We start from the raw sequence: 17,095 nt of genomic DNA, 5'->3' as shown, positions 1-17,095 counted from the left end.
GATTTTTGCTTATACAGTATTCTGTAAAATACAGCCATTTGCATTGTTATAAAAGGGTTACCTTACTTTTACTACTTTGTTGTTGTACTTTTTTTAGTTTTATTAACAATATTGCTTAACTTTTGCCTAATCAGCATGCAAGTTAAGTCTGCTTTTTCATTTTGATTTCATATTATTTGGTTTTTGATCATCCCATGCTTTGTTTGCTATTTAAATTCTGATATATGCATGTTTTGTTTGCATGACTTGTATGACTATTGCATGCAAACGAAGCATGTGCCATTTTCTTTTACTTTGTTTATGTTCTTTGCAAGCAACATTTTGTGTACAGTTGCTTATGGTATGTACAGTATACAATCATAAGCACAAGCCCAAAAAAGGAAAATAATTACTGTATACTATATTGGTGAAATAATAAGATAATATGAGAATAAGTTTGTTTCATTCTAACTGCCCTCTCAATTTTAGATAAAGATACTTAGCAATTAATGTTACATTAAACTGAAGGATTTTATTAATGATTCAGAAATGCCTAATATATGTCATAAGCTTATGATAGAGCCCTATAATCATGTTAACAGGCAATATTAATCGATTTAGTATTCAATAATTTGTTATAAAGAGAAGTTTATTGGAGCATAAGAATAAATTTTAACATTTAAAAAAGCCGCGCTACGCCACAGCCGAGTTTTTAGTTGAGGGCATAATCAATAGATGGCGCGCATCCTGACGGGTTGGATGACGTTTTTTTTTAATGGTATAAATAGTCAGTTTCCCATCTTTCGTTTATTGTCTTTGACTGAGATGATTCAGTGACAGTGTTGCCAAATAAAATACAGCCGTTTTCATAAGAATTCCCTAAAACTGATGCAAAATGTCCCTAGAGTTTTAGTAAAATATCCCTACGTCTTGTCACTTGCCCTCTCATCTTTTGAATTAGTTTATTTTCTTAACTTAGACACTTAGTGCTAACAAAGATATTGTAGTTACTATTCTAAACATTCTGTAGGATTATATTGAGTAGTTGCTTAATTACCTAAAAGGGAAAAAAGTATGTAGGTACCAATTAAGCTAAATATGTATCACAGTTTGTCTTTGACAATATTCGCCTATGCGTGTTCGCTAATTTTGATTACCCAAATTATGATTTCAGAGCATACCTCCACACATTCTGGTTCTATAATGCCGCTGAGGTGAATGTTCATCATGTGTTAGTTCATTTCTCTTTTTTCTCATTTTCTTTGGTGTTATCTGCCATAATCCCTAATTTACAGTACGATTATGAAGGGATTTGTCACCACAGTCAATTTCTAAAGAAAGATCTGAGTGAGGATTAGGGACGGGCATTAGCGCTAGACCTGCCAGGGAGGAACTGTTCAAGAGTAAACTTGTAAATTTATAACTTTTTAAAAGCGACTGGAGACTGGCGCCAGGGATCTTGGCAATCTGGCAACTAACAGCTAGCCACAAGAGGTGTCTATGTTCAACAGAAGAAGATAAGAAGGTACTTGAACCGAAGAGGTGAAAGGCAGTGAGCACGTGTATGACTAACTGTTGTAACAAATAAGTGGGCATAATTCTAAATTTTGCTATATGTGATCTTACTCCTATTAGTATAAAGAAAAGTTTTTTCTTTCTTCTTTTTTTTAGTCCCTACATTTTCAGCTACTTTCCCTGGGCGTCCCTACGAGTGTTGAAAAATGTCCCTACGTTTAGGGACATGTCCCTACGTTTAGGAACATGTCCCTATGTTTAGGAACATGTCCCTACAGTTGGCAATTCTGCGACAGACTGTTGACTAACAACTTGTTTATTTGTCTGTGCAACGGTGGGCAACTAATTTCCGTCATTTGTTTACAGAAATTTCGGCGGTTGTATAAACACAAAGCGAGAGTAGTCTCAACCGAACCATGTATTGATATATTTTTGGTCTTCCTACACGTTTGGTAATACTAGTGCCTATAGTGTATTTTGAGTTGCTGATTACATATACTGACATGTGATGAAGTGTGAAATTGCATTCTACTACACTTTGGTTGCAGTGCAATTTAATTGTAGCATATACCTATATCCATGATCATCCACCAACAACACACCATTACAGCCCCGATTGTACGTTGTAATAAAAAGATCAATTTCACAAAAAATGTAATATATATATATATATATATATATATATATATATATATATATATATATATATATATATATATATATATTTACATACGCACAAACTTTTAACAGATGCACCAGAAAGTTCAACCATCAGCATTGTACTGAAGTTATGCCCTTGAATTAGGAGTTTTTGTCAACAAAACTATTCAGCTTGGACAACATAACTTTTTTTTTAGTCAGAAAATTCCAGCAGATAAGAATTTTCGCATTTGCCGTTTCATATTCCCCTCGCGTCGAAACCACCAGAAATCGCCCGTAAAAGTTGAGAGTAGGTTTTGCGAGGGTCTGAATGGCTTACGCAAGTTCCCTTTTCTAACTTTTGCCTCAAGTAAGACTCTTACAGGACCACTTCAGAGCAGTTGTCGTGGGTGAATGAGAGACACATATTGGTGGGAAATGTCTACGGACGACGATTTCATAAGACACACAGACTCCTGTCTGCTTATCTTGGGCTGTAGGAAAAGGTTGACTCCAATTCTGTCACTCTAGAGGATGAATGAGTGTACTAACTTCTTCCATTCACTTTATTGTTCTTACGAATGTTAAGTTTTTTTTTTTTTTTCATTGTATAGTAAGTTGTTATATTTTTTTCGGAGGAATATAAGTTTCTCTTTTATCTGAGGGGCAGTGAAAGCAATCTACTAAACAAAGCTACTATCATGAGGATTACTGCTAAATGCAGTATTACAGGTATATAGGCCTACAGGTCTAAGCTAAATTTTACAAGCTTAGTGGAAGTCAGTGATCCTACGTTGGAGTTTAGATGATAACTCCCTTAGATTAAAAACATAGGTCATGGGTGGTGTATTTCTGTTAAGGAGATTGGCGAGTAGGAAAATATTTCTCTGTGCAATGAAAAACTATTGTAGTCGGACGAATCAAAACAACTCACTAGACACATGCCAGAAGGAAATCATTTTTAACCAACAATATAGGCTTCATTGCGCTATACATGCAATGCATTATAGTTATGCAGACACATATAATCTGTGACTTTGATTTAAATTTCAGAAACATTTTCATTTGAGCGTTTGTGAGTCTTCGAAATCGCAACAAACAAAATGTAGATGAGTAAAGGCAATGTGAATGTCGTCATGTTAAGAATTCTTTACTATTCCACTTTTCCGTGATATGGTGAAACGGCTTAAGATCGTCTGCTTCGAAAACCACCTCACAGGACACGTCACCAATGGCAAATGCTTTGTAGTGAAGCATAATGCCCTCACTCTATGTAAATGAGATTACCACAAACCGTTTGAAAAAGTGTTCAGGAGAATGATAACTTCTGTAACGTCATTTTGGAAGCAGATATAGAATACATTCTTATAATATTAGTGTCATTATTATTATTATTATTCTGTAAAGGTATTGGTGCCATACAAAGTTTTTCTTATTTATAAAAACTTATTTCACAAGACACGTATTTTTTTTTATTTATGATCGAAATATGCTGTCGGTGTTGTAGGCTTACTTCCTATGCGAAAAACTATTTGGAATACACGTCAGAGAGAGAGAGAGAGAGAGAGAGAGAACACATTTCATTCAATCCAGTATTTTTGATAATCCGTAATTCATTTTGCTAAATACAGGTTCCCGTGTAACCAGTGGGGAAATTACAAAGTTGTCGGTTGCTTCCCAAGTAATTCCAGAGGGCCATGGTAGACTCGCTGACTGGGTCGAAACACGTAGCTGTTAGATCATTGTGCTGAGATAACGTTAGTTCCCAGTACCAGATACCTCCGCATGAACGGCATCCCAGGACTTCAGTGAAAAAAGAAAAGACAAATTATTATTGATATTAGGGTAGTACCAGTTCATAGCTACAGTTATGCAATGATAGCATTATGGCTCTTGGATACGTAACCATTGTTCTTGTGTAATTGTTTTGTCACATTCTATTAACAGATTTCAGTAAATATTCCCTATAAAATGACATTATATAGATCGAACAATTCTGAGATGGAATATTAAATTGTAAATCATTATCTAAAAAAGAGAAGTATTATTTAACCAAAAAATAGGAAAAAAATGTCCACAAAAGAAGATAATTTAATTAATATGTAAATTTTTAAATTTATTATATCTCTTATAAAACGTCATAATTTCCTACACATACCTGATGACCAAACTACCTCAGCGAAGTCCATCTCCACTATAGGTCTAAAGGGGCACATGGGAATATGATCGAAGTACTTCTCGTTGAACGTTAACTGGAGTCTTAATTTTTCACCTAAAAAAGATAAGATATATATATAAGTATATATATATATATATATATATATATTATATAGTATCTATATATATATATATATGTATATATATATATAATATATATATATATATATATATATATATATGTATATATATATATATATACATATACTATATATATATATATATATATATATATAGATATATATATATATCTATATATATGATATGTATGGATATATATATATATATATATATATATATATATATATACTATATGTGTGTGTGTGTGTGTGTTGTGTGTGTGTGTTGTGTGTGTGTGTGTGAGTGTGTGTATGTGTGTGTGTGTGTGTGTGTGTGTGTGCGTGTGTATACGTTCAGTTGTATGCTTTTGTCTGCACCAAATGTTGCCAGGAAGAAAAAATGAAGATATGATGTAAATGGAGCTTCTGTTACAACATGTGATTTGAATTCAGCAAAATATTGTCTTCCTTCGTCTTTGTTATAACATTCCATAACTCAAGTTACTGACGGACCAAAAATGTTGCAGTAACATCTATGATTATAAGTTTAATTTGGTAAGATTTCTTTTTATAGGATCAACTAAAACGTCGATATATCATAAATTTAGACAGGATTTTTATCCATGTTTTGATAATGATGGACTAATAAAGTTACGATGACAAACTCTCTGTAAAGATATGCTCACGGTCTATAGACCTTAGATATGCTCACCTCCGGCGCTATAGCTGTCCAGGAGTCCTTCCGCTTCTGCTAATGAAGAAGAGCTCGTGAAATTCAGCGTTTTCTGGCATGCAATAAAATGTCTGAAAGGCACTAAACCCTATCATATATAACTAATAGGTGATTAAGGTCAATTAACACAAGCTTATGCAATTACTTTCCTTTAATCTTACGTTAATTGAATGGGGACGTCAATCCGTTTATCTGAGCTATCCATTCCTTGGCAGTTTTCATCTGATTAAAATTGTTTGTTTATGAGAGAAAATTACTCCAATTTTAACCTAAAATTGTTTCATTTGACAAAAATGTATTTATCCGATTCCGTGAATAACTATATTTGTTAATTAAGAAAATGTCTCCGGAACGAATGGACAGATTTTGATGAAATTTGGTGAGATTTTCGCTGTGACCTCTCAACCTCCTCTCCCCCACCCCCAACCCCCTCACCCCCGCCCACCGCACACACCACACACCGCCCGCCCCCCAATTGATTAGTTTTTTTTTTTTTTTTTACTGATCATCGAAGTAGGTTTGATGATGTTACGTCACTGAATCTGGCTTCTAACGCTTGTCAAAGAATTATCAATGTGAGAAATGAGAAGAAATGATTTCCCTACCTAAATATCTACAGTCACCAGTTCTTCCCAGCTTGAAGCTCATATCACAGTATTTAAAAAATGAACGGATAAATATTAGCAAGTGTCAGTGTTACGAAAGAACCTAGAACTTGTCTGAAATTCTACATTACGACACAAAATATTTCATGAATTCTCATACATACCTAAAGTAAGAGCTCTCGGAGATATGGAATGGACGCATCGATCTTCTATGCTGACTTCTCTTATGGCAGATGTGGTCAGTTTGTAGGCATCGCTCTCAAGCACATCCTGACAAGATTTCACAGACCTGAGAAGAGGTGCATCATGTCAGTGGGACTTCTCACTTCAGTTTTATATAATAATTTCTGATATTTTTTATATTAATTTCTGATATTTCTTTTCAGGAGTTTTAAGAATTATTTATTATTATTTTTTTTTTTTGGGGGGCGGTATTTATAGTGTGGGGTTCCGGGTTGCATCCTGCCTCCTCCTCCTTATTATTATTATTATTATTATTATTATTATTATTATTATTATTATTATTATTATTATTATTATTATTATTATTATTATTATTATTATCCTAAAAAATCTTTCACTTGGAAACAAGCTTCCATAGAACAGAAACCCCAAAAGACGAAGAGAAAAACTAAAAGATGTAAGATAAATCCCAATCATTATATGATACGTTGATTTTAAACAATGTTTGTTTATTTATTTATTCATTTGTTATTTGTTTTTCTTCCTATTTCGTCACATAAGGACGTTCTAGTTTGTTGAAAGTCCTCTGGGGATTTCGACACGTGAATGTGAACATTTTTATCAATAATAGTGGCAATGATAGCAGTTTTTGCAGTTGTAATTAATGAACACTATTCCTATACCATACTGAAAATTGGACACAGATTACGACCTAGTGGAAATGTCATTTCTATTTAACAGAATAATTTTCACTGAAGCTGCAAAGTTTTTATAATCTGAGACTACCGCCATTTTCTAGTATAAAAATATGTAAATTATAATGTTAGATATCTTTTTTATGGCATGCGTTACAAAGTCATACTCAAGCATGAGTTTCATGCTTTTGAAGGCAGTTACTCAGAATATCAAGGAAAGAGATAGCACTCAAACTTAATGCTGGTAAAACTCGCTTTAAAACGTACCCAGCTTTCGTCTTTTGTGTGAGCGAGCACAATTCGGCCATGTTTTGACATCCTGGTGTATTCCATTTATCTCTGAGTTTTAGAGTTTTCTAGCTGAAGTGTCTCGGTTTTTGATACTCTATAACGTAACAAGATTTCAGCAGTCAGTTGTCATATTTTCCAACCAAATTGACGCAAAAGATGAGCTCATCAGAAGCTCTGAATAATATCAAAATCTTTGAAGCCTCATTTCTCAGAACGCCAGTTAGCCAAGCTTGTGACGAACTGTGCTTACTTACGGTATTAACGTCAACTTTTTCTGGTCCGCTGGTATAGCGGTTAGCGTCGTAACATGCCACTCAAATGTCGCGAGTTCGCGATTCCCCAAGGGCGGTGAAAAATCATTGGGTCTGTATCACGTTTAGTTATTGCCGCAGTGTGCGGTCTAAGGTGGGAGGTTGAAACCAAGATTCTTTAGAAGCTTGTATTTCAAGTCAATGGCCCCTTTAGTGTGCTTGGTCCATGTGAATTGGTTTCGTCTACTAAAGTAATAATAATAATAATAATAATAATAATAATAATAATACACTATAAAGAGATTAATTAAAGATACTCACAACACTTCCAGGTAGGGAAGGTGACTAAATGCGTTGGCTTTCACAGTTAAGCCGTTTATTGAGTCGATGACTAATTTTCTCAGGTTCGGATAATCCAGTGACCCTTCGTCCAGAGCTATGCGTACCTGATAGAACAATATATGGTAGTACTTTGGCTGGCTACCTACGCGTCACCTACTCCAAGGTGCTATAGTAGATTCCCATCAACCGTGCATTTGATGTCTAGTCCAGTCCCTTACGGCGCTCCTGACTGGCTGTTGATAAGCCAGTCACAGGGCTGGAAACTCTCAGTCTCTCTCGAGAGTTCACATAGGTAGGACGTATGTTCCACCTCTCCTGAGGGATACTTTTGAAAGACGTGTCCCTCAGGAGAGGTGGAACATACATCCTGCCTATGTGAACTCTCTCGAGAGACTGAGAGCTTCCAGGCCTGTGATTGGTTTATCAACAGCCAATCAGGAGCGTCGTATGGGACTGGCCTAGGCATCAAATGCACGGTTGATGGGAATCCACTATAGTACTAAACACCGTCTGGTAAATGTAAAGTAGACGGCTGCACGAAGATATCGTTTATTAATATAAGTTGTCGACGGCACAATATAGAAATGGGTGTATATAATACTTTGATCCCCGCCTATAGGACTAAACATGACGTCCCAAGGAGCTTCCGCCTTGTTTAGTACTATAATTATGGGAGCTCGGAGTAATGTTTATTGTTTATTTGTTTGTTTGTATGGTGTTTTCACGTTGCATGGAACCAGTGGTTATTCAGCAACAGGACCAACGGCTTTACGTGACTTCCGAACCACGTCGAGAGCGAACTTCTATCACCAGAATTACACATCTCTCACTCCTCAATGGAATGGCTGAGAATCGAACCCTCGACCACCGAGGTGAGAAGCAAACACCAAACCAACCACGCCACTGAGGCGCTGGATTAATGTTTAGTACTAGCACCTCGGAGTAGGTGACGCGTAGATACCAAGTAGCACCAAATATATATGAGATATGAGAGCAATAAAAGGTATGAAAAACATATTGAGCCATGAACATGGAAATTTATCCCGAGAGTAAGTTTTCTGTTTTGAATGGGATGTTAACATGATGGATATAAACCGCAAATTCGTGAACACTTTTTACTTATCTTTCGCTGGTGCTAATAAGCATTTTTGATATTATGTATATCATTTTTATATGATGAAATTTATAAAAATATTATCAATGGTTGTTTGTATGAATGAACGTCATGTTTGGTGAAAATTACTACCTTAATCCAGCAGAGTTTTATGATTTTTCAATCTATTACATCACATAATTATTATCATTATTATTTTATTAAAAGTAATTGCTACTTCAGCTGCGTTGATTTTATAAAGGTTCTTCTCTACTTTTTTCTGCCACCGGAATTTTTGATAAAATTAAATCGACTTTGACTATTACTTATTTGAGACATGCCGACCTTCGGTGCGTTGTTCACCAGTTTAATTAAGCAACAATGAGAAAACAATAATTAGAAAAGTAGAGAAGAACCTTTATAAAACTAACGCAGCTGGAGCAGCAATTACTTTTGATAAAACATGTTTAAAAGAGTGTTTACTTCCAGCATATTATCATTATTATTAAGACTATCGATAATAAACACTCACGTTAGTTAAAGAGAGCTGGTTGAGTTTGGGAACGTCTTCGGCTCTTGGCAAGGTCATGAAGGCTCCAGAAATCTTCTTCAGGGAGGGTCTCGCAGCCTCTCTCGGTGTCAAGGTCGCCGGGGGCGCCGATCTCTTCAGCGCGTCGATTTGGCAGATGCTGAAGCTGGATTTGTGACAGTCCTAGATATTGAAGAGAGAAAATCGTCTAAGGAAATTGCAATAGGAATTTATATACATACGTACTGTATATAGTGTATATATATATATATATATATATATATATATATATATATATATGTACGTATGTACGTATGTATATATATTCCTATTGCATTTTTTATTCAAATGTTGTATGTATGTATGTATGTATGTATGTATCAGACTCTTGGATATTGTTCGAAAAATCTCCTCCTCCTCTCTCTTCTGCTCGGTCTCTCTCTCTCTCATCTCTGCTCTCTCTCTCTCTAATCTTAATCTATATAGATAGTATAATATATAAATAATATAAAGTAAGTATAGTATATATATATATATAGATTAGATAGATAGATAGATAAATAGATAGATAGAGAGAGAGAGAGAGCGAGAGAGAGACTTTCGAACGATATCCAAGAGTATAATACATAACATACATGCATACATACATACAACTTTTGAATGAGAATAAAAAAAAAAAATCTCAACACGACGACTAACAGATGCTTAAACACGAGTCACTGTCAACCTCCGCTTACCTGAAGGACAAGGGCCTCCAGATTTTCCAGCTCCGAGTAAGGGATCCGAATTCTGTCGTGGATGCAAAGTTTGAGGAACCTGATCTTCGGGGCATTTTGCCCAAACGACTCTGTCAAGTCTACGTAGCCTTGACACAGGTTCGTTAACTCCAACTCGATGCCCGTCCTAGATCGCGGAATAAAAGTTGATAAAAACAGTTAAGTAACTTTGTTGTGTTCACTTTACAGTTGGTCATGAATAAAAATTGATTAAAAGGATAAAACTTAGTCGTATTTACTCGCCAGTGGTTTATGAATAAAGATTCATTACAAAGTAAAACTTATTTGTATTTACTTTACAGTAGGATCATGAATGAAAATAATTGATTGGAATAGTAGAAATGAATCATGAATGAAAATGGTTGATATAAGTAAAACTTTTTTGTATTTACTTTACAACAGTTAATACCTGCTATAAAGAAAAGTGGTCTTTGCTAAGAGTACACAGTAATACAGTCGTGTATAACGTTTTCGAAATGTATTAGAATGTATGAAAGCTGGACGTTTCGGAGATCTGATCCGACATTTTTTTTAGTAAATTCTGGTAAATGTTTAAAACATAATAAATGGTTACATTATCTCCAACATTTTTGCACTTAGGGTCACGTGGCGGCGACTGCATCCACAAAGTAATCTTCGTAATTCAAGTGGAGAAAAAGGATCGACTATTCTTGAATAGAGTAACATATTCAGGGCTAGATTGATCGAATCATTTTTCGCACAAATTTGGCGTTGCTGTTGCAGCCACCAAAGCATTGGATTCCAAGACGTTAATTAAGACTGAACGTACGCGGTTACCTAAAACAATTCGAAGGAAAATAATGCATTCGTTTTACCTGAAATCATAGTTGTCAAAAGCTCCCAGGCGATTTTTGGAGCAAATACCACAGTGTAAGGATATGTGGCCGTCACACTGCTCATGAAAAACAAAACTTATTAGTAAGATATCCTAAAAGAACTTATAGCAGATTGTTACATCCCTCAAAACGACTCTTTTATACTGAGGAAATCTAATTACAAAGCAGTAATTCATATTGATTATTCTGTGAATTTTCTGTTCACCAACAACTCTGATAAAGTAATCTGTCGAAAAGTTAGTAATTTTCAGTTTTCTAAGGAGATTAAAGTAGGTATCACTCTGTACCCGCTGGCAACCATTGAAAAGAAGAAAACTAAAGAGAATTGACAATAGTTGTTAGTTAACTGAAAACAAAATAAATGTACAAAGATGTCAAGTTTTTTTATACTGTCCCAGACGAAGTTCTCAGTTAAAGATTTTATATTTTTAGATTGGGGGTATCCCTCTGAATTTAATTTTCTTATTTTTAGAATTTATTTTATTTTTAGTAGTTAATTTTTTTCAATAAAAATTAAATACAAACAAAGCTAGGTGTAAAGTTTTTACGGTATAGTTGAAGTTCATAGTAAAAAAATTTCTTTTTGTTTTCTTTTGGAATTTATAACAAGAAATGTAGATACCAGAATATTATAGATAGTTTCCGTTTCCGTGGGGACAGTTTTAAAGGCCAGTTTCATTATCAAGATCAAGATTGACTGGTTGGTTTGAAGGTAAATGGGTGTCTCAAAGAATTAATAATTAGTGATAGTAAGTATACACACACACACACACGACACACACACACATATTATATATATAGCTATATATATATATTAAATATATATATAATATGCTATAGTGTTATGTATATATATTAATTATATATATATAATATATATAATAAGACATATATATAAATAACATCTATGTATATATACTATATGTGTATATATAAATATGTATGTATACATACATATATGTGTGCGAAACGTTTTTAATAAACTATGGCCTTCTACTGATGTCTTATGGTACCCCCTGAAGTATTGTTATCTTCGCCGACTGGAGACTATATATTATTATATATATAATATATATATATATATATATATATATATATATAGATATATATATATATATGTGTATATATATATATATATTATATATATATATATGTATATTGTATATTATATATGTATGTATTTTTAGGAATTTTGACAAAAACACCCTCCATAAATCAGTAGTAATTGAGATTAAATTTGGTGTTAATTCTGAGACCTCCAGCAATATGTCTGGTCGAAACTATAGTAGAATGTCTTCCAAACTTCGTCCTTAAATAGTTGCTGGGTTCATTGCATATATCGTCATGTTTGTCATCCACATCGGATACAACAAAATCACGGCACTGTTGAGAATATTAATAGCTTTCTACTTACGTCATAGCATCGGCATTCCCGAAGGAGTAATGGACCTGTATCAGAGCAGGCTGCAAAGATACATAAAAGTGCAATGTTTTAATTATTAAACCAAACAAAAACTTCTTTCAGTTTTCTTCTGAAGATTGAAAAAGAAACCCACAAAATTGCTGTGCTGAGTGCAACAAAACGTTAATACTTATGAGTAAACACGTTATACACAGTAATTTTGTGGGTTTCTTTTACAATCTTTAATTATTATTATTATTATTATTATTCCCTATTCTTCTTATTACTGACTTTTCTTCTGTACTCAAATTGGCTATCAAAACGCCAAATAGGGGATTCATGACAAAAACATGGTATTTGTTCAAATTGAATATATTACATTAAATGCTGTACCTATCTATTTCTGTATCAATCTAGACTTGCAGAATGAAAATAAAAAAACCAGTTTACTTACAGTTAACGACTCTGCGGGGTGTATCTACAGACTGTGGTTTTTTAGGAGCTGCCGGCCGGCTGAATACTGTTTTCCAATTTAAAAAAGAAATGAAAGGGAAATAGATAAATGAAAATTTAATATACTGGCAAAATAATTTTTAATAAAAAGGCGATGCGTATAAAGATTGGCCATCGATACTTGAGAGAAATACATAGGACTTCTTTATAGTTATTTTATCAAATATTCTGTACTAGTCTTAAGGAGGAAATTGACTGATTGATTGGTTAGTTCTTACTGGCGTCGCAACGACAAGGGTATTGACATCGTATTAGGAGGAAAAGATATATATATACATATATATATATATATATATATATATATATATATATATATATATATATATATTATATACAAGTATATATATGCATATACTTGTAGAGAGAGAGAGAGAGAGAGAGAGGTAATCTTTTCTTTGTTGTATCTGTCATTAGTAACTTTCTAAACTTTGTCTTAAGACTAATTTGTAATTACATAGGCTTAATTTGTCCTTACAATAATAATGGACTTCTACACTCGTTCGATATGAATATCTGATCCTTTTCAATAGTGAAAATAGAATTTAAGATAATATTCATAATTAATTTATCTAAATATTTCGATTAAACTTTAAGCTTATTCCTGGATCACCTCTTTTCTTTAATTTTTAAAAATTTTTTAAAGTAAAAATATAATTTATGATAGTATTCATAACTAGATTATCTAAATATTTTAGTAAAGCTTTACAACGCTAATTCCTGGATGACCTCTTTTCTGGTTTTTTAAAATCCTCAAGAGAACTTTTGACATTCGAAGCTTTTTAACTAAAAAAATGTATCCCATCCCTTTGGAAACTGCTCGCAAATAAACCTCGCTTGATACGCGTCCATTGTAACGGCCCTTTCTCGTTAAAGAAAAGTGTCCAATTATGATTAATTTTCTATCCGAATATACATCCTCTGAGCTAGGTCTTAACGAGGAGCCTTCCGTTACAGCGAATATTTATTTATCGGAACTGACGTAGGCTGCAATGTTCAATGATATTTTTCACGCGTGCCACTGTGAGCCCAATTTGCCAATTAACAACAGGATTCGCACTTGTTTATCGAGGCTGCTTCTCTTTCTCTCTCTCTCTCTCTCTCTCTCTCTCTCTCTCTGTTTCTCCTTGCCTTCACCTGAGCTTTCAAAAATGTTTGTCATAAATGGGTTCTTATCCTTTCGGACTCAGGTAAGGCGCCATTTGTTCTTCCTAATTATCTCAGAGCTTAAAATTTTACTCGTGAAATTTTTGCTATAAGAGAATGTGGATATAATAGTATAATAGTATATATATATATTATAAATACTATAGGATATATATTATATATACATACATATATATACAGTATATATACATATATCATATATATATATATATATATATATATATATATATATATATATATATATTATATTTACATATGTATATTAATTACATATATATATATACCCATATAGATGTATGCACGCAAATTAATTTTATTTGTTTGGGTATTTCAAAGTTAATGTACCAAGGATTAACAAGGATTTGAGGATCACAAGGTTAAAGTCGGCTGAGGAAACGTGTTGTTGTTGTTATTGCTTTTTTTTTCTTTTAAGGAAAATTTAGGTGGAAAAACTAGTCCCCAGGAAAACCTCCACTTTCCTCATTTCCATTGCAAAGATTTTAATTTTTTTTCCAATTTTTATTTTTGTTTGGTGTTTCTATTAAAATCTTCTGCATAAGACTATCAAAGAAGCCTTTTCCTCAAATGAGTTCTCACTGATCATTAATTCGTCAGAGAGCAATCTAAATAAAATCCACTTACCCTCTGCATCGCAAGCGACTCTGCAGGCGAACTGCGACGAATTATCGAGCCTCTGGAACGACACCTTGATGCCTTCGTTGGACGAGTATGAGAATTCTCCAACTTCGCCACAAAGTCTACAAAGAAAATGACAAGGAACTGAAATGATACCGATTTTCTTTGGTAATGACCAAAGCAATTCCATTCTATACTTTCAGACTTTCACTACTCCATTATTATTATTATTATTATTATTATTATTATTATTATTATTATTATTATTATTATTATTATTATTATTATTATTATCATTCATAAGGTGGGACCTATTCATATGAAACAAGTGCCCAATTTTGGTGACTCATGCTATTATTATTTATTATTATTATTATTATTATTATTATTATTATTATTATTATTATTATTATTCATAAGATTAGGCCTATTCATATGGAACAAGCACATAATTTTGGTGGCTCCTGCTATTATTATTATTATTATTATTATTATTATTATTATTATTATTATTATTATTATTATTATTATTATTATTCCGTAGAAGGAACCTATTCATATGGAACAAGCGCACAGCTGCCAATAACTTACAATCCAATCTACAGAATATGGAAGAAGTGATACAATTTTATGTATTTTTATTTAATTTTTGATTAATTTGTTTTCTAATAAGCAAGATATCTTCTTTCTGCATTTCCCTTCACTTCACTTCCTCTTACTTCTTCCTAATGAACATGATATTCGAATAGTAATAATAATAATAATAATAATAATAATAATAATAATAATAATATATAATAATAATAATAATAATAATAATAATAATAATAGTAATAATAATAATAATAATAATAATAATAATAATAATAATAATAATAATAATAATAATAATAATAATAATAATAACAACAACAACAATAATAATAATAATAATAATAATAATAATAATAATAATAATAATAATAATAATAATAATAATAATACGACAAATATAAAGCGTAATTTCAAAAAGCAAGGAATTTGTATCGAGGCGTAATTAATTTTTTTTTTACCTTTGAAAAATGAGACGAAATAGTGGGGAAGATATAAGATATTTACGTTTCGCTTATGCATATTTATTTTATGAATATGTTAAAATGGTTTATTGGATTATGGCCGCTAAATAATGTCTGTATCAAGTTAATTAGTGTTCTTGTTGGTCATAAGTAATTAATAGACACACACACATATATATATCCCACATACATACTGTATGTGTATACATATGCACACACACACACACACACATATATATATATTATATATATATATATGTATGTTATATATATATATATAATATATATATATATATATAATATATAAATATGTGTGTATGTAGTATGTGCCTATATATGAACATAATTTTTACAGATTTTCTACTTATATCATTTGGTTTACTTGAGATGGAATGAAACGCACACATACACACACACAAACCCATACAACATGAATAAACACACACACACACACATATATATATATATGTGTATATATGTATATACATATTTATGTATACATAAATAAAGACAAGATTCACGTAGGAAAGAGAAACGATGCAAGGCCTTTCGATTTTTTCTCCATTACTGAGCAGTCTGCCAAGTCTATGACAAAAAAGGACAAGAGGTCGAAAGGCCTTGCATACCTCCATCGTGACGTATCTCAGTATACCAAAAGATGTGCTTTAAATACCCATATACTTCTCAAGACCTGAAGCAGACTACAATAATCAAAGGCATTTACATCATCTTGCTTTCGTATAAACAAAATACCTTCGATTCCTGCGACGTCCAACGAATGACGTAAATATGGGACCTTAAACGAAGGAAGGAAGAGAGAAATAAAAAAAAGATTGTTTCTCTACTTTTTGCGGTTTGATGCTCGGTCGGGCTGGATACGATCAGCATATCACGTCTGCAGTTCGGATTCTCGGGAATTTCAATGGTTGGGCACAAAATACCCATCGTCTTGTTCTCGTAGGTCTGCAGGATAACAGGGAAATTTAGATCGAGTTGCGATAGGAATTATTAACATTTTCCCATGAAAACTAGTCACTCATTTCGTCTTTTAGTTGTTAAGGTATTTTCTGGTATGGTATTCGATAACCATAAGTTTGGTATGGTATTCAGTACCTGAAAGATTGGTATGGTATTTACTATCCGTAAGTTTAGTAAGGTATTCGTTAAGACGAAAGGATAAGATATTCACTATTTTCTAAGCTCAAGGGATTGAAAATCAGATAGAGGAAAACGAAGGAGTGAAAATTAAAATTTACCTTAAACGTCCACCGATATTTTTTTCCTGGAGTGACGTCACTCGGCATCCATGAGGACACAGTAAACTCCAGTCCTTCTCCGCACTGGTACTGTCCTTCGGCGACAGCTGAGGTAAAAGAATTACAAAAGGAACTTTTGTGAGGATATCAGTCTCCACTCAGCTCAAATCAACCTTGATATCTAATGCACAGAAAACTTAAGTAGTACAGCAGCATATGTTACTTTGTAAGTATATAACACACTTTTTTACCAGTCAGATTCCTTAAGAGGATATTGCTCGAGAAATGTGAAATTCCTCGTTATT

At 32.9% G+C, this 17,095-nt stretch overlaps 1 protein-coding gene and 1 long non-coding RNA gene across 2 annotated transcripts in view; both read right to left on the bottom strand.

Annotated features, from left to right (window-relative positions):
• Positions 1-2,685: 2,685 nt before the first annotated feature.
• Positions 2,686-14,598, bottom strand: LOC135225603 (uncharacterized). Its single transcript, XM_064264899.1, has 11 exons — positions 14,486-14,598; positions 12,621-12,686; positions 12,179-12,228; positions 10,744-10,820; positions 9,869-10,034; positions 9,135-9,314; positions 7,489-7,613; positions 5,912-6,036; positions 5,122-5,160; positions 4,292-4,405; positions 2,686-3,936 (listed from the first exon to the last, which is right to left on the bottom strand). Exons 6-11 carry the CDS (start codon positions 9,189-9,191, stop codon positions 3,755-3,757), a joined length of 642 nt encoding a protein of 213 aa, XP_064120969.1. The 5' UTR covers positions 9,192-9,314; positions 9,869-10,034; positions 10,744-10,820; positions 12,179-12,228; positions 12,621-12,686; positions 14,486-14,598; the 3' UTR covers positions 2,686-3,754.
• Positions 14,599-16,379: 1,781 nt separating this feature from the next.
• The window catches only part of LOC135225420 (uncharacterized), a 10,448-nt gene continuing 9,732 nt past the window's right edge, over positions 16,380-17,095 (bottom strand). Inside the window, exons 8-9 of the long non-coding RNA XR_010316946.1 lie at positions 16,791-16,897; positions 16,380-16,497 (exon numbers count right to left, since the gene is read on the bottom strand). This is a non-coding gene — a long non-coding RNA (uncharacterized LOC135225420). The remainder of the gene's footprint in view (positions 16,498-16,790; positions 16,898-17,095) is intronic.

Source organism: Macrobrachium nipponense, chromosome 13, assembly GCF_015104395.2.
Source record: "Macrobrachium nipponense isolate FS-2020 chromosome 13, ASM1510439v2, whole genome shotgun sequence".
Taxonomy (NCBI): domain Eukaryota; kingdom Metazoa; phylum Arthropoda; class Malacostraca; order Decapoda; family Palaemonidae; genus Macrobrachium; species Macrobrachium nipponense.
This window is presented reverse-complemented; position numbering and strand designations above follow the sequence as displayed.